The sequence below is a fragment of the Physeter macrocephalus genome, chromosome 20, assembly GCF_002837175.3.
Source record: "Physeter macrocephalus isolate SW-GA chromosome 20, ASM283717v5, whole genome shotgun sequence".
Classification (NCBI taxonomy): Eukaryota; Metazoa; Chordata; class Mammalia; order Artiodactyla; family Physeteridae; genus Physeter; species Physeter macrocephalus.
In genome coordinates, this window is record NC_041233.1 from 58,172,156 (window position 1) to 58,196,640 (window position 24,485).

Here is a 24,485-nt window from a genome sequence, read left to right on the forward strand (position 1 = left end):
ACAAATAAAATAAAATAAATAAATTTATGGGCTTCCCTGGTGGCGCAGTGGTTGAGAGTCCGCCTGCCGATGCAGGGGACACAGGTTCATGCCCCGGTCCAGGAAGATCCCACATGCCACGAAGCAGCTAGGCCCGTGAGCCATGGCCGCTAAGCCTGCGCGTCCGGAGGCTGAGCTCCACAACGGGAGAGTCCACAACAGTGAGAGGCCCGCGTACCGCAAAAAAATATATAATAAATAAATAAATAAATAAATAAATATCTACAAGGAGTAGCCAAAGAAGTGACCTCCATCAAGGCCTACAAGGGTCCTGCCGAACTGCCTGGATTGTTCTTGAAAGGCGAGCAAAAGTAGGAAAAAAAGATAGGAACGTGACAAAGCTTTGTGAGTGACAGAGAAAAATGCTCCAGAGGTGGCATGGTGTAAGCTAGGAGAACCTCCTAGTTTTAAGTGTGGGAATTAGAAGAAATTCTTACTATTTTCTCTTTCTTGGTACCTGAAATTAATGGAGTTCCTGAGTTTGAAGCTCAGCAGATGGCTGAGAAACCAGAACATTTCTCTTGCCACAATGAGCCAGAAAACTTTCATCAATTTTGAGTGGTTTTCATTTGTTTTCTTTTTTCTCTTCCATCCTGGTTAGTCTCTGACACCTAATCAGACTCTCTTTGCCCTATTTACTGCATGCCACTACTCAGTATCATGAGTAGCTACTTTAGAGGTCATGCAGAAGGAAGCCAATTTCATGATGATCTACCGTATAGGAGGTGACCCAGCTCCTTCTATCACACCAACTCTCCATGTTTCTCCCAATCAACACGGAAAATCCTATACTCTCAAGGCTGTTGCCTGAGTCCTCTCTCACAGCTCTGCTGGACGGGGTCCTTTATTCAGGCCTCCAGGGTCCATAGAAGGACCTTTCTTTGTTCGGGAAATCCAGGACCTTCTCAGTGCTGTGTAGTGTTTCAGAGTTCCTAGTGAATGGCAGCCTTGCTCCCAACTCCTGGGGGTCTATTTCTTCCCCTCTTTCAGTAGTCTCCCTAGGTAAAGTGGTTGCTACTGATCTTTTTGTAGCTCTTATCCTCTGAGCTTGAATGAAGTAGCAAAGTTAATTTTCTAAAAAGGTAGGTATAAGTGACAGTTCCTTAGAACCACAGGCAGGGCCTCATAAGCCAGGCAATCAGAGGCACAAATCCTGATCTGGCAGCTGTGTGGGGCCAAACAAAAGGCTGGTCTTTGGAGTAGGATCTAAAATAACCCTAGACGCCTTGGGTCACAGGGCTGAGAGGTGGAGGGCAGTTCCTTCCAGAAGGGCTGCCTAAACAGAAGATTGGCTCATTTAAAAGACCTTGTCTTCCCCAGGACCCCTTCTTTAGAATCTTCTCCTTTCCTGGCCACCCTGGAGAAGACTGCAGGGAAATCTGCCAATCTCATCTCCTTTGCCTTCTGGCTTTCATACACTCCTTCCCATTCCTATTCTCATGCCCACTGCACTCTCTTTTCCAGCACTCTCTTTTCCCATCACAGGAAACTCCAGTGACCAGCTGGCCTGAGGTCTCCAATGACCAGCTTGTCTGCCAACCCCGGAAGGGGGAGAGAGTAACACTGACGAAAGAGCAGAGGGAAACGACATAGAGGGCAGCTGCTGGAGGCCGTGAAGAGAGATGACCTGCAGGTGGTGCTCAGGGCAAGGCTGTAAGTAGCTGGGCCTGATTTTTGCTTAGGAGAAGTATGAAGTTAGGACTAGGGTGCCTGGAGAAGCTCATGCACCTAGAGAATCTAGCTGGCACCCAGGATACCTGCTCCCAATCCTGAATGCTTCAACTAAGCAAATCCAACTTTCTAGTAAAGATAAAGGGTTTTCTTGCCTTGAACTGAAGGTCATTTTCCTTTCTTGCTAGCTACAGCCTGAGCTTCCTCTTTTCCTGTCTCCCTACTTAGAAACAAGGACAGCTGCCTGTGTTCTATGTTCCTCACCCTTGCACACGGGCAGACAATAGGGGAAAAAAATTCAGTATTCTAAGTGACAAAACCAACTGTAAAGGAATCCAAAAAAGACATCATAAACAAATTTAGAGATAAACAATAGACTGGATAAAATATCTGGACTAGATTGGGAGAAAATATTTATAATACTGTGATAGACAATAGGTTAATATACACTATACAAAGAACTCCTACAAATTGATAAGAAAAACAAAAACAACTCAATAAAATAATAGGCAAAGGAGAACAAATTCAAATGTTCAGCCTCAAGGAAATATAAACAACAAAATACCAGTTTTCACCCATCAAATTAGCACAAATAAAGAATATTGATAATATTCAGTGCTGGTGACAGAGTGGGGAAATGGAAACTCTCAAACCTTACTGTTGGACGTGCAAATGATTTTAATCTTTTGGGAAAGCAAACTGGTAGTACATATAAAAATGTAATTTGCACATGGCCTTTAAACCAGAAATTTCAAGTTCAGGAATCTGTCATACAAAAGGAAAATTAATAATAAAGACATATGAATAAGGATGCTTATTTCAGCATTATTAATAATGGCTTGGGGCTTCCCTGGTGGCACAGTGGTTAAGAATCCGCCTGCCAATGCAAGAGACACGGGTTTGAGCCCTTGTCCGGGAAGATCCCACATGCCGCGGAGCAACTAAGCCCGTGCGCCACAACTACTGAGCCTGCGCTCTACAGCCTTCGAGCCACATCTCCTGAAGCCTGCGCACCTAGTACCTGTGCTCCGCAACAAGAGAAGCCACCACAATGAGAAGCCCGTGCACTGGAATGAGAAGCACGCGCACCACAACGAATAGTAGCTGCCGCTCGCCGCAGCTAGAGAAAGCCCACGCACGGCAACGAAGACCCAACGCAGCCAAAAATAAATAAATAAATTTATTTTAAAAATAATAATGGCTCAAAATAAGAAACAACCTAAATATTAAATATTACTCAATAAGAGAATGATTGAGTGAACTGTATTATATCTATACTATGGAAATTATACAGCTACCAAAAAGAAAAAAAAAAATCTTACCAGGGACTGAGGGGCAGGGGAAATGGTGTATTATTGCTTAATGATTAGAATTTCTTTTTTGGCGTGATGAAAAAGTTTGAGAAATAGATGGTGGTAATAGTTGCACAACACTGTGAATGTAATTAATGTCACTGAATTATATACTTTAAAATTATTAAAATGGCAAATTTTATATTATGTATATTTTATCACAGTAAAAAAAGAACATACAAACTTCCAGTTATAAGATTAATAAGTTCTGGGGATGTAGTGTACAGCATGATGACTACAGTTAACAATACTGTATTATATATTTGAAAGTTGCTAAGAGAGATCTTAAAAGTTCTCATCACACACAAAGAAAAGTTTGTTTCTATGTGAGGCAATGGATTTAACTAAACTTATTATGTTTATCATCTTGCAACATACGCATATATCAAATCTTTACACTGTATACCTTAAACTGATACAACATTATATACTTCAAAAAAACTGGAGGGAAAAGAATAAATCAAATGGATAATTATATCATGTACACCTAAGTTAATACTATTAAATGAGAAAATACGTAGCACATAATCCTATTTTTATTTCTTTTTTAAAAGAGGTGGAACTTTATATATATTTATACACATGTAGAAAAAGGTATAGGAAGATTCAAACCTGCCTGTTAATATTATTTACCTAAAGGAGGAGAAACATTGAGAGAGACCATTAATTTTTCTTTTAGACACCTCTTTATTGTTTATCTTCTTAAAATAAGCATGCATTATATTTGAAAAATAACTTAAAAAATAAACCAAAATAAATCAAACCTCCAAGGGCACTATACCCTTAACTGCCTCCAGAGCACAAAGAAATCAGAGTCCCAAGGAAACCTCTCATTCCCCACTCTGCACAACCTGAGTCAATTAGTGTGATGAGTAACCAATAAACAATCCTATTTCTCTTCTACAAGGAAACGGATGGCTGGGAAAAACTTTCCAGTATCACCAGATCATTGCCTAAAGCCTGACCACTCCAGGAGAGGCAAGAAATGAAGAGCTGTGGTCATCCAACAGAGTCTGAGCTCTTACCTATGAGCGCATAGGACAGGAACTTGTTGACAGAGGTGAGTGCTAGTCCAGTGATAGGGCCAGTGGTATCTTCAGAGCGAATTACTTCCAGAAATGGACGAAGGAATACATTGGGCTCAATTTCTGAGAGTTCTGCAAGAAAAGAAATGAGAATAAAGAGATGCCATCTTACAAAAAGCTAAACCCTAGAAAAAGGCCCTTCTTAACTGTGCCACGAGGCTAGAGTTCTTAATTGCTGGGACAATCTTCCTCCCTCTGGATTATCTTGAATCAAACCCCAAACACTATGTCATTTTATCTGCAAAATTTTTAGTTTGTAGCTCTAAAAGATTAAAAAGCTTAAAAAACCACAGTATCATTACTATGCTTAAAAATTAACAATAAAATGGTTAAGATGGTAAATTTTATGCTTTTAACATACTTATGTATGTATACATATTTTTAAACCACAATTTAAAAATTAACAGTAATTCTTTAATATCATCAAATATTGCTGGGTCAATTACCCATGTCCATTTCACCAGCCTCCCTAGGGGTGCACAGGTAAACCTCATCTTGAGTACAGCCAACGTGGCCAAAGAGATCCCAGGATGAGCTGCTGTCTTAGGTCTTTTGTTGTTATAGTCAAGGTCACTTCTCTTAGAGATAAAGAATGCAGCACATTCCAGGAAGTTGAGGGGGAAACTTGAGGTTTATAGTCCCTTGCTGAAAAATAAGCTCAAAATGAACAAAAGGCTGTGTTGGAGGCAGTTTATAATCTTGCAAAGGTCCTAACCACTCTCTAGCCTCCTTTCTGTCTACAGTAAGCAGAGGGCTAACTGCCTTGAGATGAAGAGGCAATTCATAATCTTTATTTTACAGATAAGAAAAATAAGGCTCAGATAAGACACATGATTGGCCCCAAATCACACAGCTAATAAGAAGCAGAGCTGGGATTTGAACCCAGTCTATACATATGGTTCTAAAACTTGTAAAACCATTACATCTATTCTACTGAATTATCAGCACATACTCCTAAATTTAGAAGGTTTCATTCCAGGTCTAAGAAGCTACTTTATACTGCACTTGCTCTGTACCCTACTAAGTGCCCAGGGTTTAAGTTTTGTTTTTCTGCTGTGCTTTCATATCTCAGACACTAGCTCCCTAAAATGCTTCCTAAATAGGACAAAAAGATTCAGGGACTGGATAAGAGCTGCCCCACCTTTAGAGACAAAAGGAAGCTGGGTTTCCTAAGCACCTTCATTTTCATGCAAATGTAGGGAGCTTCCCACTCAAGTCCTACCACCCTCCTCTTCTGGTAAACATTCCCTGGCTCCTCAGATTAATGCTTTAATTAATTGGCAGATTGGGTAGCATTTTCCAAGCTTGTCTGTACAGTGATCACATCAGCTGTATAAAACCTGCTTTTCATCCCCCACTACCCCCACCTAGAGATGTACAATCTGCAGAAAAAACCTAAAGAAAAATTTTTGTGTGTGTTTAAGATGGTAAAGGGTTGAGGTGTAAGGAATAGATATATTTGGGAAAGCTGAAATAAAATACCTTTAAAAAGCACATTGAAAATACTAAAGTCATCTAGTCTTGCTGCTTTAGAAACACAACTGTATTACATACGATTTGGTCTGTCATTTAAAAAATAGTCATGTTTGGTATATTTGAGATATGAAAAGTGTTAGATGGAAGACAAATCTTTGAGAGGTGGGATAGGGAACAGATTTTCTGAGCATTCACCCAGTTGCTATACCTATACTTGCTTCATAGTCAAAGACTAGGTCAATTTTACACCCACCGTTTGACACTTCCAGGGCCAAGTGCATTCTGCCTCTTTTTGTTTGTTTTTAAAATTTTTTAATTTGGTAAAACTGACTCTTTTTGAGTCCTATAAATTTTAACACACACATAGGGTGTGGGCTCTCAAAGCCAAATGACTTAATGTACCAAAGCAGTAGTTTCTCTGCTGTGTTCAGTGGGCTTGAAATTGATGGAAGTGTGATCTGTCTCTGCAGGGCTGCTTCAACTGAAGATTTCTTTTCCTTTTTTTTAAAAAAAATAAATAAATTTATTTATTTATTTATTTTTGGCTGCATTGGGTCTTCCTTGCTGCACGTGGGTTTTCTCTAGTTGCGGTGAGCCGGGGATACTCTTCGCTGTGGTGCACGGGCTTATTGCAGTGGCTTCTCTTGTTGCAGAGCACTGGCTCTAGGCACACAGGGTTCAGTAGTTGTGGCACGTGGGCTCAGTAGTTGTGGCTCGCAGGCTCTGGAGCGCAGGCTCAGTAGTTGTGGCACACGGGCTTAGTTGCTCCACAGCATGCGGCATCTCCCTGGACCAGGGCTTGAACCCGTGTCCCCTGCATTGGCAGGCGGATTCTTAATCACTGTGCCACCAGGGAAGGCCCTAACCTTCTGCTTCTTAAGAGGAAAGAGTTCAACATGGCACTGAGAGACTCGGAGGCGGCAGGGGTGATACCATACAGACGCTTGGACAAAGTCCCACAGAAAACTCTCTGGATGCTCTGGATGTGACCCTCACATAATATACAATCCAGTCAATGGACAAGGAATCATTAGTCTCACTCCTACTAATAACCACACATATGATACCCAAGCTCATCTGTCAAATTAGATAGTTGGAATCTGACTGTTAAACTACATTCATTCCAGCACTTCCATTCTGTGAGTCAATGCCTTATGGAAACTTAGTGATGGAAAACTAGAAGGGCTGGACTTTTTTTTTTTTAATTCATTTATTTTATTTATTTATTTTTGGCTGCATTGGGTCTTCGTTGCTGCAGGTGGGCTTTTCTCTAGTTGCAGCAAGCAGGAGCTACTCTTCGTTGCGGTGCATGGGCTTCTCATCGTGGTGGCTTCTCTTGCTGCGGAGCACGGGCTCTAGGCACGCGGGCTTCAGTAGTTGTGGCACATGGGCTCAGCAGTTGTGGCTTGTGGGCTCTAGAGCACAGGCTCAGTAGTTGTGGCTCACGGGCTTAGCTGTTCCGTGGCATGTGGGATCTTCCTGGACCAGGGCTTGAACCCGTGTCCCCTGCATTGGCAGGCAGATTCTTAACCGCTGCGCAACCAGGGAAGCCCAAGTGCTGGCCTTTTTTTTTTTTTTTTTTTTTGTGGTACGCAGGCCTCTCACTGTTGTGGCCTCTCCTGTTGCAGAGCACAGGCTCCGGATGCACAGGCTCAGTGGCCATGGCTCATGGGCCCAGCCGCTCCGTGGCACGTGGGATCTTCCCGGCCCGGTGAACCCGTGTCCCCTGCATCGGCAGGCGGATTCTCAACCACTGCGCAACCAGGGAAGCCCAGGGCTGGACTTTTTAATGAGCCCACCAGGAACCTTCACTTTCACCCTCACTCCCCTACCCCTCCAAAAAAAGATGATGGTATATAAAATTAACTTTCCCACGAGAATTTGGTCTAGGCAGAACTGGAGTTTTGCCCTCTAGGTTCAACTGCAGATTCAACTCTACTGCTTCCTACGAATCCAGAAAAGAAAAATTTCTGGTGTTCTACCTCCTGGCTTAGCCTGCCTGGGGACAGAGATTCAACTGTCTAGATCTTCTTTGGAAGAGTAAGAAGAGCTGCCCGAGTCCTTCAGGGAAAAGATGCCATGATGCTGCTCATAGTGAGCAAGCTGAGTAATTTCACAACCAAGGAGACATCTGACACCCCTGCCAAGCAGCCAAAATTCCCGCCCTGGAAGGCTGTCAACCTCAAGGCACAAACAGTTCAGTAAACAGAGACTGCAGATCAGGTAGAGGGGTGCTCTGAAGGTGACTGATTCATGTTCTAAGATGGGAAGTAAAAAAAAGGAATGGGTACGAGAAGGAGGGGAAATTCAACTCCCACTGGAGAAAGAACACTTGGGATCCTTCTAGGACTAGGCCACCTGCTGCTAAAATCAAGTCCAGGTCCAACTTCTGGCTAGTCAGTGCCCAATAAGAATAATCACAACAAGACTTATTATCTGGAGAAGCTGTAGGTCACTTCAACACGAAGCCAAGTGAAGCTCTTCAGAGATTTCTTGGTGGTGTTCTGCTCATACTCTGCTCAACATCAGTGAACAGGGCTCTCAATTCCCTATATTGTGACATTAAAACAGGTAAGTCTCAAAGTGACTTTTGGCCTAAAGTCAGGTTGAGAATCTGCAGATGTCCCCTAAGTCTCCTATCTTCTCAGATGATGAGGTGACCTGTCCAAAAGGAGATGAACACTGACACTGTTTTCTTTTTTCACATCAGAGCTGCCACCTTCTCTGACAATCTATGTCAAAGGCCTCAACATGTGGCATCATGCACTACCCTTAGACAAAAGGGAACAATCTCTTCTCAGCATACAGGGGAGCACTCACCATCCTCCCGGGAGGCTTGTGTTCTCCAGCCTGCAGCAGCCTTTTCTCATTTGGCCAACATTGGGCTGGCACATTCCTGAGCCAAAATGCACACATAAGCTGCTTTCCCTGGTAGCAAGCTCTTTACTCCTGAGTGACTCTTATCAGGGGCGGTTGGGCATTCTCAATTGGATTACGCTGACAAGGAAAAAGTCCTGTGGTATATTATTTCAACACCATTTGGCTTCAGAAATGCTTGTCTCGACCCTTTTGCCCTCAGAGGCTACTTCTCCCTTCTTGCTTTCTAGAGGGTCACCAGCCTGCTCTCATCCTAGCTCTTCATCTTGCAAATATTGGCTCATGTTCCTGGAGACAGAATATCATCATTCACAAGGTAAATCATGTATAACAGACTAATAAATCAGAGCATGATAAAAATATAAGTCTAGTTCATTTACCCCACTTGACATTTCTGTATCCAGAGACACAGTACAGAATTATTTGAGCATAAAAAGCTCTTTGGTTTTGGGCTTTTATGTCTATGCCTCCACATTCCATTTTAGGAGAAAGTGTTAGGTCCTCATATTCCCTTTTCTTTTTTTTTTTGGCCGAGCCATGGGGCATGCAGATCTTAGTTCCCCAACCATGGATTGAACCGGCATCCTCTGCAGTGGAAGCTCGGAGCCTTAACCACTGGACCGCCAGGGAAGTCCAGGTCCTCATATTCTACTTCTCTGACTATGCTATACCTAGGAATATTTCTTGTAAAAGTCAAAGTAAGATTGAGAATGAGCTGCAAATGGAATTTTTGAAATATTGTTCCGTAGGAAAGAGCTGTACTCTTGGTCACTACAGGACATCAGGAGTAGTGGTCCAAAGGATGAGACAAACTAAACTTTGGTGTAGCCAGAAGCCTCTGGAATATCTGCCACACCTTTATGTCCAGCCTTGAATGGTCAGGTGGGGATTTAGGCTTGATTTCATGAACTGGCTTGAGAGAAGGCTGCCAAAGGGCAGCTCTCAGAAAATTATCTAGTCCAGGCTTAAGGGTTAAACCCAGACAAGCCTTTGCAACCCTGCCCTATACAACAGGAGAAATGAAAAAGAGAAATGCACTATGCCCAGTCTTGGTCTGTCACTAATTATGTGACCTTGGGCAAACACTTCCCTTCTTTGGGCCATAGTTTCCTCATCCACAGGGTTTTCCTGGGGAAGATGGTGGTGGTAGTACACAGTTTAATGAAATTCAAGGCTCCCTTTAGATCCCCAAAATTTATTCTAAACGCAAAGTACAGTTTGGGAGTAAATAAGCATGAATGCAGACAGTCTGTTACAAAGGTAGCCTGGGGGAAAAGCAAGCCCAGTTTGTTTGTCTAAGCTCCTGACAGTGGATCCTCTTTTTTCAGCTATCACCCAATAGTTTCCCAGATCTGTTTCCTATTCTCAAACAAATGATTAGTTTCTCAAAGTGCCTTTAGACTGCAGTGGGGATGAGGAGGGGGATTATCTTTGATATTATGACCCTTTAAGAAACAAAGTATGGTGATAACTTAATCACTACCACATCCAGGTACAAGGTGAGTTCATGGGTCCACCTAGGGCCTGCAGTAGAAGATAATGATACAAACCACCTTACACAAAGAAAGGCAAATTAACACTTGGTCCTTTAAAAACCCTTTGAGAAGTATTCATTTTTTAGGCTGATTTCTCCCTCAAAGTCCAACCCAACCTGTTTTTATGAATCAAAAAACCAAACCTTAACTCTTACTCTAATTAAACATAAGCAAATCCTGAACTTACACATCTCGGGGTTTTACTGAAAGTCTGAAAATCCCAAGGATTAGAAATCATAATTTTATATCTTCCCCGAGCTGTCTTAGATAAGTAATTTGTAGAAGGTCATGTTCATGAGGTCCCAACCTAAGCCAGAGATGACATAAAAACTCCTCTCCTCCTCCGTAGATATCTGGCCCCCAAATGTTCAAGATGACCAGAAAGAAAAGAGTTTTTGGCATTTACATATGTTCTCTGGCTCAAACACCTTTTCAGGACCTGGGCTACCTCTGTCCCTATAGCAGGTCCGTCTCTCCTAAGAGAGACAATAGAAAGAAGATGTATTTTTTTCAGATTGAAATCTCTGATATCATATAGAGCCCATAGCAGGCTGCTTTCAGGCTGCTCCTGAAATCCTCACTTTTATAATCTCCTTGTTGAGTAGGACCACCCTAATCTGCCTGGTATCAGATTTAGCCTACACTTTCAGAAGATAAGACAGGGACTTAAAGGCAGCATACACATGGGAAAATAGGTTGTTTACTGCATGACTTTCTCCAATATGATACATAATCCTGATTGGAAGAGAAATGAGCTTCCCACCTTGGGCATTTCTGCTAAACAGCCAGTTTAGCTTGCTGCTAGGAGCTGCTATCTACCACCCTACAAGAAGAACCCCATTCCATTGCTCAGGACAACAACCTTAACTGGCCTCTGCCATCAGCAACAGCTACATACTAAACTAATTATCATATGTAGGTTATTTATTTTATCTTCCCAGTAACCCTGAGAAATAATATTACTGTTCCCATTTTATAGATAAGAACACCAAGGCTCTATGAGGTTAAGTGACTTGCCCAAGGTCATGCAGTAAGTGGAAGAGGTAGAATTTAAATCTGGGTCTGTTCTGGATTATGTTCTTAAATATTATACTATGCTATTGCTATGCGTTTACTATTAGATATATTAACTGCATGACATGGATGGCAAATAAAAATTTAAAACTTAACTATCCTAGAATTAAAGTTTCTTCTGCACCCTTCCTCTTCCTAGCCAATGACTAAACACTGTTAGTTACTGATTTTAGTACTGCCATATAAATTAAGCTTCAGGTTTGCCCACGTTCCTTCCTAATCCAACAGGGAAGAATGAGGCCCCTTTAACAAGGCTGGCAGGGCTAAATGAGGCCCATAGGGACCAGCCTCAAACATATCGCAGAGGCCCAAGGATAGACTGATCCATCTGTCTTACTGAGAGCACAAGTTTGATGCGTATCAACTCTAAACACCAGTTCTCTTCCTTGTAGAGGAAACTGGCACATATTGAAAGAAAAGCAATTAGGCTGTAACATACAGGCAAACCAGAGCTGCTGTGGTCCTTTACTCTACCTTGCCGTTTTCTGCATTCATTGTATAAGACCAAGACCAAACTTAAGCAGGCAATTTGAAAGCCCAGGAGAAATTAAAAACTTCTGTTGCTATACTTTAAAATAGGACACTCACCCCAGCTTTATGCAGTCATTACACTTGGAGCAACTTTTTCAATACAAATTCCCCTCATAGTCTAGTAAAATATTTCACTGTTCGATGGCAGCAAGAAGACAATTATAGGTTTATCACCAATTACCACCCTGTCAGGTCTCCTCTAGGGGCCCTGAAGGGAAGTGAAAGGAAATAAAAAAGAACTAAATTCTGAATTGACATTAACAAAGTCTAAAGATGATGGAAAAGACTGAAGGGTTAATAGCCAAAGCTTTTGGAGAAGAGTAAGAGAATCCCTAAAGAATATCAATTACGGGACTAGTAAGCAACTCTCCCTGTTCCTTAAGTGTACAGAATCCTATTTATTCACATTTATCCAGAAGCTGGAAATGCTTCTTTACAGCAGCATATCACAAATTCTTAGTGACAATTAAGTCTGAGGAATCTTATTCAGCCTCAGACACCCTTTGTGTTAACAAGCTCAAGAACTTTATGATAAGAGACATTTCCCATCTTACTGATGGGGAAACAAAGGCATCAAAAATATAACCAGTAAGGGCCAGGACAAGTACTCTCATCACTTGCCACTGCTGCCTCTAAACACATGACTGTAAGCTGGAGAATGAACAAATAAAGTTTATAGGAGCAGCAGTACTCTGAGAAGTCATATGTTATTTGCTCTGAAAGGTGCCCAGAGAACCTTCAAAACAGCTGCATCTAGAGGAGCAATCCTGAAAGGGCTGGGAAACAACTTTAGAAAACATGGGACACAACCCGGGTTCAGCCAACACCTGTTTCCCCAACAATATCTGTCTCTATCTGTCTCTCATTTTATCCCAACCGCATACAATACAAAAGCTGTATTATTCTGGTAAAGTTGCATTCCAGCCCAGAATGCACAGTTAATGTTTTTTACAGCCCACATGCCTCCTTGTGATGGATGGCCACTTTATAATGAAAAACTTTATGCTCAATCAACTTACAAATAATGAGTGTTCCATTACATTGTATTAAAAACAAACCCCAAATCAGAAAGACCCAGAAAGAAACAAGGAATAGGAACAAAGGTGATTGCTGGAAAGCGAGGAGGAACTCAAGAGAATTCTCTGTAACTCCTTCAATCCTAAAGAAGATACAGTCCTAAGGAGAATTTGATATCGAAAAAGGCATTAATTTCAACAAATGCTGTTGGGACAACTGAACATCCATATGCAAAAAAAAACTCCTACTTTCATCTAAACCTCACATGTTACAAAAAAATTAACTAAAAATAGATCATAGATGTAAATGAAAAGCATAAATCTGCATACCTTTTAAAAGAAATTATAGGAGAAATCTTTGTGACCTGGGATTAGGCAAAGAGTACTTAGATATGACACCAAAAGCACAGTGCACAAAAGAAAAAAATTGGTACACTGGACTTCATCAAAAATAAAAATGTCTGCTCTATGAGAGATACTGTTAAGAGATTGAAAAAACAAGCTACTGAAAAAACAAGCCATAAATAATTGTATAATTATAATTGTGATTGTAAGAGGACTTGAATCCAGAATACACTTCTTTAAGTTTCTAAACTCAACAGTAGGAAAACAAACAACTCCATTAAAAAATGGGCAAAAGACTTGAACAGATGCATCACCAAATGGTGTTCGATGTCACTGGCCATTAGGGAAATGCAAATTTAAACCACCTTGAGGTACCACTACCTACCTACTAGGATGGCTTAAATAAAAGTACTGAAAATACCAAGCACTGGAGAGGATGTGGAGGAACTAGAATTCTCATTTCTGGTGGGAATGTAATGTGGTACAGGACTCTGGAAAACAGTTTGGCAGTTTCTTAAAAAGCTAAACATACACTTACTCTTTGACCCAGAAATCCCACTCCTGGGTGTTTATCCCAGAAAGATGAAAACCAATGTTCTTCACACAAAAACCTGTACACAAACGTCTGTAGCAGCTCTATTCATAACGGCCCCAAAATGGAGAAGCCAAACGTCCTTCAGCTAGTGGATGGATAAGCAAACTGTGGTACAGACATGCAATGGAATACTACTTGGCAATAAAAAGGGAACAAACTATTGATCTAGGCAGCAGTTTAGATGAATCTCAAAGGCATTATGCTGAGTGAAACAAATCAGTCTCAAAAGGTTACGTACTGTATGATTCCATTTATATGACCTTCTTGATAAAACTATAGTGAGAGAATAGATAAGTGGTTGACGGAGTTAGGGGTAGGGGGAGGGTGTGACCACAAAGGGATAATAGAGGGAGTTTTCTGGGGTGGTGAGACTGTTCTGTATTCCAAATGCCACAGTGGTTACATGGATCTATGTGTGTGTTAAAATTCACAGAACTGTATACTAAAAAAAGTCAATTTTACTATATGATAATGAAAAAAATTAAGTATTGAATCTTAATATACAAATCTCAGCCTAGTTCACACCAAGAATGGCATTCACATGATGCAGACCAATATCAGGCCCTGCCTTCTAAGACTGAGGTCTGAAGATACTGAGATTATGTTTAAGGGAATGTCCACCTATGAATGTGGTCCTGAATTCAGAAACGCCCTTTCCCCTCAAGGGTTGTGGAAAGGCTAGACTGGCATGGGGAGCCCATTTCTTCTCTCCCTGGGCCCTTCTAACCAATAGTAGAAAGAATTTGTTATTGGAACTTGTTCTTTTGAAATCTTCAAGTTGAGAACTTCCCTTGTGGTGCAATGGTTAAGAATCCGCCTGCCAGTGCAGGGGACACGGGTTCGAGCCCTGGTCCGGGAAGATCCCACATGCCGCAGAGCAGCTAAGCCGGTGCACCACAACTACTGAGCCTGCACTCTAGAGCCCGCGAGCCACAACTACTGAAGCCCACGCACCTAGAGCCTGTGCTCTGCAACAAGAGAAGCCACCGCAGTGAGAAGCCCATGCACCACAATGAAGAGTAGCCCCCACTCACCTCAACTTGAGAAAGCCCGTGTGCAGCAACGAAGACCCAACACAGCCAAAAATAAATAAATAAAATAAAATAAATTTAAAAAAAAAGGAATCCACCTGCCAATGCAGGGGACACGGGTTCGACCCCTGGTCCAGGGAGATGCCACATGCTGTGGATCAGCTAAGCCCGTGTGCCACAACACTGAGCCTGCGCTCCATATCCCGCGAGCCACAACTACTGAGCCCACGTGCCGCAACTACTGAAGCCCGCGCGTCTAAAACCCGTGCTCTGCAACAAGAGAAGCCACTGCAATGAGAAGCCCACGCGCCACAACGAAGAGTAGTCCCTGCTTGCCGCAACTAGAGAAAGCCCGCGCACAGCAACGAAGACCCAACACAGCCAAAAATAAATAAATAGATTTATTTAAAAAGAAAGAAAGAAAGAAATCTTCAGTTGAAGCAGCCCTGCAGAGACAGATCACACTTCCATCAATTTCAAGCCCACTGAACACAGTAGAGAAACTACTGCTTTGGTACATTAAGTCATTTTGCTTTGGGAACCCACACCCTAACCTTCTGTTCCTTGCTTTAACCCTTGGCCCACGAGAATTAGTTCCCTAAGACCTAGGTAAGATAGAGGCGTTAAAAATATAGAGAAAGGGGCTTCCCTGGTGGTGCAGTGGTTGAGAGTCCACCTGCCGATGCAGGGGAAGCAGGTTCATGCCCCGGTCCGGGAAGATCCCACATGCCGCGGAGCGGCTGGGCCCGTGAGCCATGGCCGCTGAGCCTGTGCGTCCGGAGCCTGTGCTCCGCAACGGGAACTCATTTATATCTCTATCTATATCTATATACTTATATCTACCTATATCTATATCTAGATAGATAGATAGATAGATAGAGAGAGAGAGAGAGAGAGAGAGAGAGAGAGAGAGAGATTTAACCAGGGCATACTTTATTTCCCATAATATTTGATACACAGGATACCAAATCCTACCTGGCTAAAGGCCCTTGGCAATATTAATGTTACTAAGGGAACTGCTGATTTCTACTGCATTCAGCTTCAAGGAGAAGAGATGGGGATAAAAAGCAAGGATGGGAAGGGACTTTCATCTGCCACGAAGACTAACTACCCCATGCTCAAGAAGCATTTGGGCCACCAAAGGCCCCTCTCCTACATGATGATGTTCATTTACCTGCTTCAAATGTATCAAAATGTATCAAGTCACAATACATACATATTACATAGCCATGTCCTGAAAAATGTCTAATCCAGCATCCATTAAATTAGGTCTGAATTCTGCTGGCCAAGCCCCAGCCTCTCAGGGGGCTGGCATCAAATAGGGAGGCTGGAGTAGGGTTTCAAACACCTGTTTCAGCCTTTTAAGTGTCCGATTCAGGCCACTGTGCTCTGGCAGCAGGGACCCTGATGATGTGGGTTCTCTTCTCCTGCCAAATCGTCAATTTAAAGAGCCTAGCCCCCCAGAGGAGGAAAAGATAGACTGGTGGGGGGGTTATAGCTACTTTGAAGAAATGTTTCTTTTAAAGTTAAACACACATCTACGCTATGATCCAGCAATTTCACTCAATTATTTATCCAAGAGAAACTAAAATATACGTTCACAAATAGACGTGTATTATGTTTATAGCAGCCTATTCATAACAGACAAAAACTGGAAACACTCCAAATGTTCTTCAATCAGAAAATGAGTAAATTCTCTTATGGTTTACCATACAATTCAATATTACTCAGTAAAACAGAATGAATCAAAACCAAAAAAAAAAGTGATACATGCAACAACATGGATGAATTCCAAAAACATGCTAAGTGAAAAGAAGCTAGAAACAAAAGAGAATATCCTATATGATTCCGTTTATAGGAAATCCAAAACCAAAACTAATGCATGGTAATAGAACACAGAAAGTGGTTTTGTGTATGTGTGTGTGGGTTAACTTAAATGGGGCATAAGGAAACTTTCTGGGGTGATGAAAATGTTCTCTATCTTTTTTTTTTAAGGTGGTTACTGAATTTACACAATCATCAAAAATTATCAACTGAACACCTAAGGTCTGTGTATTTCACTATATGTTAATTACACCTCAATTTTTAAAAAAAAAGAGAACTGAGGGGGCCTGGGGTCAGCCTCTCCTACTTGGCATTATTTAGGAGAATGAAGATACAGAAGAGAAGAAACAAATTTGCTTCCCAACTCACCATTCTGGGAGCAGAGGCTCAATAGCCAGCTGAGCTGCCACCTCAGTGCCCCTTGGGCAGCCTTTGGGGAAAGAAGAGATTTTCAGGTGGTAATTGATATACCCTTAATGGGGCCCTGTTGTTCCCCAAAGGGGTGTCACTGAAATGTCTTCAACAGTGTTTACTTCCCCATTGCTAAAAGTATAATCAGGGTTCAATTTAGAAGAAAGTTCACATGTAACAAAAGTTAGGCCCTCAGTACTTAAAATTCAGGGACTTCCTTGGTGGTCCAGTGGTTAAGACTCCACACTTCCACTGCAGGGGGCAAGGGTTCAATCCCTGGTTGGGGAACTAAGATCCCGCAGGCTGCAAGGGTGCAGCCAAAAAAACCCAAAAAACAAAAAACACACCAAAAAAACATTCAGACAGTCTTAAAAAGCATTACATTATAACTATAGTAATAGACAAGTCAGAGCTCTAGTTCCAGAAATGTCACCACTCTGTCATGATGCCTTACACAAGACATGACCTCTAAGCCACAGATCCTTCTCAATAAAATGGGCCTGGATGACCTCTATGTTTCACTTTAGCTCTGCCACTGTCTGATTTTACTACTCTTATAAGTTCATATGACCTCCAGGATCAGATGGGGAAGGGAAGCCTTGTAATCCTTCTCAGCATTGTTACAGAGACTCATCCTTTATTTTAATGAGGATGCCCCCAGAGGGATTCTGCATTTCATATGAAATGATTTCTCCCCTCTAACACACAGAGTTAGACTCAAAGAGAACAGCTTACAGCTTAGGATGTGAGGCGCTGCTTACACGGCAAACCCAAGGTGGCACAGGATAAAAGAAGAGTAGGTATCCTCAAAATCCAGTGGGAAGATTGAAGAAGAAAACAAACATATATCAAGTGCCTCTTATATGCAAGGTATGCATTGTACTAGATTCCTTGCATACATCATCTTGTTTAATCCTCACAAGAACCCTGTAAGACAAGTTTTTAATCTCCATTTTACAGATGAGAAATGGACTTGATCAAATAGGTCAAGTAACTGCCAAGACAATCCAATAGTAGGGATGGGATTTGAACCCAGGTCTATTCAGCTCCAAAAGTTATGCTTTTTTCCACAACCATTTGGCAGGAAATAAGTTGGAGATCCTACATCTCCAAGGGGCCCTATCACTTTCTCCTTCTTGTAAATAACACATTTCACACATCTCACATAGCCCTTGGCACTATACAGAAGAAAGGGTTAAACCTACAGTTAGGAAGAGGAAATTCCCTGGAAAATTGAAACACATGCTGTGGCTCTGACTAAATTTCACACCCGTTCTGTTGAGCAACATCCATACTGTGTGAGAAAAGATTCCTTCCCCCTCACCCCAACCCCATTCTTTATTCATTCTATCACCTGCTGCCTTCCTTCAGACTAAGCTGAAGGGGAGGAAGGGAGGAAGACTATACATCTTTGCTTGGTGCATATTTAAGCCAGAGGTTAGTAAACCCAGGGTAGGAAGAAGTACTGTGTGAAAAAAGAAAAGGAAAAACACTTTCTCACTTCTACTTGGACTAGTATAGGAGGGAGCTCTTACGATAGGCCATAATGAAGAAAGGGGTTGGACTTCTGCTGGGGAGGAAAGGGGAGGCTGTTCTTCCTGGAGAGCAGGCAGAATTCAGGAGAACAAGGCCAATTTACACCTGTCCCCTTGTCTGGTATTTCATGCTCAAGTGAACACTGAATTTCTGTCCATGAGAGTTATGCCTCACCCAGGAGAGCAAATGGAAAGGTGGAAACAGTTTTTTTCCCTCTGCTACCCCCTTCAACCAGATTCCTACTTCCAGTACCAAATAACAATGGGTATAGTTATTTGGTACCGGAAGTTGACTGGATATAAGATACTTGTGGGAATGTAAGAGCCTAGGGTAGCTACTTGGTATAAAAGAAGGAAGAAAAGAAAGGTAAGGACAAGTGAACAAATGCCATTATGATAATCTCCAAAGATAGTCCCATACAATGCCACCCCTCACATGCCCTTCCTCCAGTCAAGAGGTAGAGCTTATGTCTGTTCCCCTTGAATCTGGTCTGTGACTGCTTTAACAGATACAATGCAGGGGAAGTGACAATCTGGGACTTCTGTGCCCAGGCACTAAAAAGGCTTTGAAGCTTCTACTTCCTCCATTTTGGTGATCTGAACTGCCATGTATTGTACAAAGTCTAAGCTACTCTTAAAGAGAGAGAAGTCATGAGGGAAAGCCCTGGAGACTGAGGCATCATGTCAAAAGAAGCCACGTGGCACCAAACATCTAAGCCACAGTCATAGCTGACTGCAACCTCAGGAGGCACCCTAAGTGAGACCATTAGAAGAACTGGCCAGGGCTTCCCTGGTGGCGCAGTGATTGAGAATCTGCCTGCCAATGCAGGGGACACGGGTTCGAGCCCTGGTCTGGGAAGATCCCACATGCCACGGAGCAACTAGGCCCGTGAGCCACAACTACTGAGCCTGTGCGTCTGGAGCCTGTGCTCCGCGACAAGAGAGGCCGCGATAGTGAGAGGTCCACACACCGCGATGAAGAGTGGCCCCCGCTTGCTGCAACTAGAGAAAGCCCTCGCACAGAAACGAAGACCCAACACAGCCAAAAATAAATAAATAAATAAATTTTTTTTAAAAAAAAGAAGAACTGCCCAGCTGAGCCCTAGTCAACCCATGGAATTATGAGATATAATAAAATGGTTATTGCTTTAAGACATGAAGTTTTGGAGTGGTTTGTAATATAGCAACAGATAACTGAAACAGCTGGCTTTTGTTAAAAATGAAGCTAGTAGTTCTTTTGTCCTGGGTATATAACATAAACTGTATTGCAGAAATAAGGAAAATCTAGCCAGTTTTAGTTAAAAGGAATTTATAATGGGGGGAAATCTCATTCCACTAGCAATTGAAAATAAAAAATATCTAATAATAAACTTAAGAAATTTACATAAATGGGGGAAAGAAGAACCTACAAATTTTACTAGAGTCACAAAAGAAGTCTTGAATAAATGTGGAAGACAAAATATGTTCCTGGATAGGGAGGCCAAATATATTATAAAAATGTCAAGTCTCTCCATATTATTACTATTTTTTTTAATTAATTAATTTATTTATTTTGGGCTGCATTGGGTCTTCGTTGCTGTGTGGGCTTTCTCTAGTTGCAGCGAGTGGAGGCTACTCTTCATTGTGGTGGTGGGCTTCGCATTGTGGTGGCTTCTCTTGTTGCAGAGCTTGGGCTCTAGGTGCGTGGGCTTCAGTAGCTGTGGCACGCGGGATCAGTAGTTGTGGCTCGCGGGCTCTAGAGCACAGGCTCAGTAGTTATGGTGCACGGGCTTAGCTGCTCTGCGGCATGTGGGATCTTCCCGGACCAGGGCTCGAACCCGTGTCCCCTGCATTGGCAGGTGGATTCTTAACCACTGCACCACCAGGGAAGTCCCTGCCCATATTAATTTACAGTTTTAAATCAAAATCCCAATGGGAATTTTTTAAAGAACTTGAGTAAGTGACCCTGCACTTCATGTGAAAGAATAACCAGATAAGGATAGCCAGAATATTTTTAAAAACAACTAATGACAGAAAATATGCACTATCATTTTAAAATGACTTATAAAGCTATAACATATAAGCAAGTATAATACTAGCAAAAGAATAGGTAGGACAATATGAAGTACATAATATATGATAAAAGAATATTCAATAAATGGTCCTATAACACATGGTTAATTATCAGAGAGTAAAAGTTAAATTCCTGTTTCACTCCACTTGACAAAATAAATTCTATCTGATTAAAGGAAGACAATAATTAATTCACTGAACAAATATTTATGAGCACCAACTGTGTGGCAGTCACTGGGCTAAATAATAGAAACGCCCTCATGGGGTTTCCTGTGTAGTGGAACAGAAAGACATTAGGGCTCGCATAAATATTATGAAGCCAGGTGCTAAAGACTGTTCAAGAGTTAAATATAAAAACTGAAACATATAATAGGTAGAATAAAGTGACCTTATATGAAGGGAAAGGAAAGTAGTTATAAGATTCATCAACATATTCTTAGCAGAAGAAAAGGAAATGGAAGTAGAGCTGAAAAGGCTGCATACCAAGTGCCTTTAGAGGGAAGCACCAATGAGAAACAAGCTCTGAAATGGAAGCACCAGGTGGAGGGTGAGAAAAGAGGAGGGAAGAACAGAAAAAAATGGAAGAAGAGGAAATCACTGAAGAACTAATATAAGATCATCTCCCAAATGATACGATTTTCCTAGATCAAAAGGACCCTCACTAAGGACCTAGCACAATGAATAGGAAGACATCCACATCAAGTGTTTTAGAACACTAGAACAAAGAGATTGCAAAAAACTTCCAGTTCAAACACAAAGGACTGAGAATCAACATGGCATCAGACTACTCAAGAGCAACACTGGAAATGAGGAGACAAACAGGCAAAGCAGGGGTTGAGTCAAGATGGCAGAGTAGAAGGACACGCAGTTCGTGTCTCCTTGCAACCAGGGCACCTGCTAGGTGCTGGAGGGGGACCTCGGACACCTAAGAGGATGGGAGGATTCCCCACATGACCGGGTAGGACGCTGGGGGGGAAGGGGGGGGGAGGAAACATGGAGGCAGGATGGGACTGGTGCCCCTGAGGGGCAAACGGGGGAGAGGAGGAGCTCCCATGCTCAGAGGGGCCCACTCATGGCGAGGGAATCAGCAGGGACAGGGAGAGACCTTCAGGGGATCGGGGAATCGGAGGGGAATGAGGCCAGCATCTCTCCTTTCCCACTCGGACCCCAGGCCTGAAACTCTGCCTTCTGGGGCCCCCTCTGGGCCGTTAAGTCTAAGCTCCCCGCAAAACCCCAGGCCAGGGCCTTTACCAGCCTTTTTTTGTTGTTGTTGTTGTGGCTCTGCTTTGCTTTGTTGTTATTTCATTTTTATTTTTATCTAACATATTTTTTATTTTTCTAATCTTATTTTATTTTTTATTCTTTGTTATTGTTCTGCTCCTTTTTGTTTGTTGCCTTTTTTTTTTTTTTTTTTTTTTGCCATGCTGTATGGCTTGTGGGGTCTTGGTTCCCAGGCCAGGGATCAGGCCTGAGCTCCTGTGGTGGGAGTGTTGAGTCCAAACCGCTGGACCAACACAGAACCTTAGGCCCCAGGGAATATTAATCGATGTGAGCTCTCCCAGAAGTGCTCATCTCAGCACCAAGACCCACCTCCATCCAACTGCCTGCAAACTCTAGTGCTGGATGCCTCAGGCCAAACAACCAGCAAGACAGGAACTCAGCCCCACCCATCAAAAACAATGAGATGACAAAAAAATACCTTACAGACGCAAGGTAAAAACCTACAAGACCAAATAAATGAAGAGGAAATAGGCAACCTACCTGAAAAAGAATTCAGAGTAATGATAGTAAAGATGATCCAAAATCTTGGAAACAGAATGGAGGCATGGAGCAAGAAAATACAAGAAATGTTTAACAAGGACCTAGAAGAACCAAAGAACAAACAGTGATAAACAACACAATAACTGAAATGAAAAATACACTAGAAGAAATCAAAAGCAGAATAAATGAGGCAGAAGAACAAATAAGTGAGCTGGAAGATACAATGGTGGAAATAACTGCTGAGGAGCAGAAAAAAGAATGAAAAGAAATGACGACAGTCTCAGAGACCTCTGCGACGACATTAAATGCACCAACATTCGAATTATAGGAGTCCCAGAAGAAGAAGAGAAAGAGAAAGGGCCTGAGAAAATATTTGAAGAGATCATGGTCAAAAACTTCCCTGACATGGGAAAGGAAATAGCCACCCAAGTCCAGGAAGCACAGAGTCCCATATAGAATAAAACCAAGGAGAAACACACAGAGATACATATTAATCAAACTAACAAAAATTAAATTCAAAGAAAAAATATTAAAAGCAGCAAGGGAAAAGCAACAAATAACATATAAGAGGATCCCCATAAGGTTATCAGCTGATTTTTCAGCAGAAACTCTGCAGACCAGAAGGGAGTGGCAGGATATATTTAAAGTGATGAAAGGGAAAAACCTACGACAAAGATTACTCTACTCAGCAAGGATCTCATTCAGATTCAATGGAGAAATCAAAAGCTTTACAGACAAGCAAAAGGAATTCGATTAATTGCTCCAACCAAAAGACATATACTGGCTGAATGGATATGAAAACAAGACCCTTATATATGCTGTCTACAAGAGACCCACTTCAGCTTCCCTTGGCACAGTGGGTTGAGTATCCGCCTGCCAGTGCAGGGGACATGGGTTCGAGCCCTGGTCCGGGAAGATCCCACATGCCGCGGAGCAACTAAGCCCTTACGCCACAACTGCAGAGCCTGTGCTCTAGAGCCCGTGCTCTAGAGCCCGTGAGCCACAACTACTGAGCCCACATGCTGCAACTACTGAAGCCCGTGCACCTAGAGCCCGTGCTCCGCGACAAGAGAAGCCACCACAATGAGAAGCCCATGCACCACAACGAAGAGTAGCCCCTGCTCACTGCAGCGAGAGAAAGCCCACACACAGCAACAAAGACCCAACACAGCCAAAAATAAATAATAAATAAATTTTTTAAAAAAAAGAGACTCACTTCAGACTTAGGGACACATACAGACTTGAAAGTGAGGGGATAGAAAAAGATATTCCATGCAAATGGAAATCAAAAGAAAGCTGGAGCAGCAATACTCATATCAGATAAAATAGACTTTAAAATAAAGGATGTTACAAGAGACAAGGAAAGACACTACATAATGATCAAGGGATCAATCCAAGAAGAAATTATAACAATTATAAATATTTATGCACCCAACACAGGAGCACCTCAATACATAAGCAAATGCTAACAGCCATAAAAGGGGAAACTAACAGTAACGTAATAATAGTGGGGGACTTTAACACCCCACTTACACCAATAGACAGATCAGCCAGCCAGAAAATAAACAAGGAAACACAAGCTTTAAATGACACAGTAGAGCAGACAGAGTTAATTGATAGGACATTCCACCTGAAAGTGGGAGAGCACACTTTCTTCTCAAGTGCACATGGAACATTCTCCAGGATAGATCACATCTTGGGTCAAAAATCAAGCCTCAGTAAATATAAGAAAATTGAAATCGTGTCAAGCATCTTTTCCGACCACAATGCTGTAAGATTAGAAACCAATACAGGAAAAAAAATGTAAAAAACACAAACACATGGAGGCTAAACAATAAGTTACTAAATAACTAAGAGATCATTGAAGAAGTCGAAGAGGAAATAAAAAAATACATAGAAACAAATGACAATGAAAACACACCACCCTATGGTGGTTTTGCTGCAAACCTATGAGATGCAGCAAAAGCAGTTCTAAGAGGGAAGTTTAACAGCAATTCAATCTCCCCTCAAGAAACAAGAAAAATCTCAAGTAAACAATCTAACCTTATACCTAAAGGAACTAGAGAAAGAAGAACAAGCCAAACCCAAAATTAGAAGAAGGAAAGTAATCATAAAGATCAGAGCAGAAATAAATGAAACAGAAACAAAGAAAATAATAGCAAAGATCAATAAACTAAAAGTTGGTTTTTTGAGAAAAAAAAAAAAAATGAAAAAACTTTAACCAGACTCATCAAGAAAAAAAGGGAGAGGATTCAAATCAATAAAATTAGAAATG

General features: G+C 41.8%; 1 protein-coding gene across 16 annotated transcripts in view; it reads right to left on the reverse strand.

The window, feature by feature from the left end:
- Positions 1-24,485, reverse strand: part of GBF1 (golgi brefeldin A resistant guanine nucleotide exchange factor 1) — a 111,407-nt gene that overhangs the window by 31,700 nt on the left and 55,222 nt on the right. For all 16 annotated transcript variants that reach the window (XM_055081205.1, XM_055081208.1, XM_028481748.1 and 13 more), the window contains one exon: positions 4,088-4,219. In XM_055081205.1, coding sequence (XP_054937180.1) covers positions 4,088-4,219 — 132 coding nt within the window. The remainder of the gene's footprint in view (positions 1-4,087; positions 4,220-24,485) is intronic.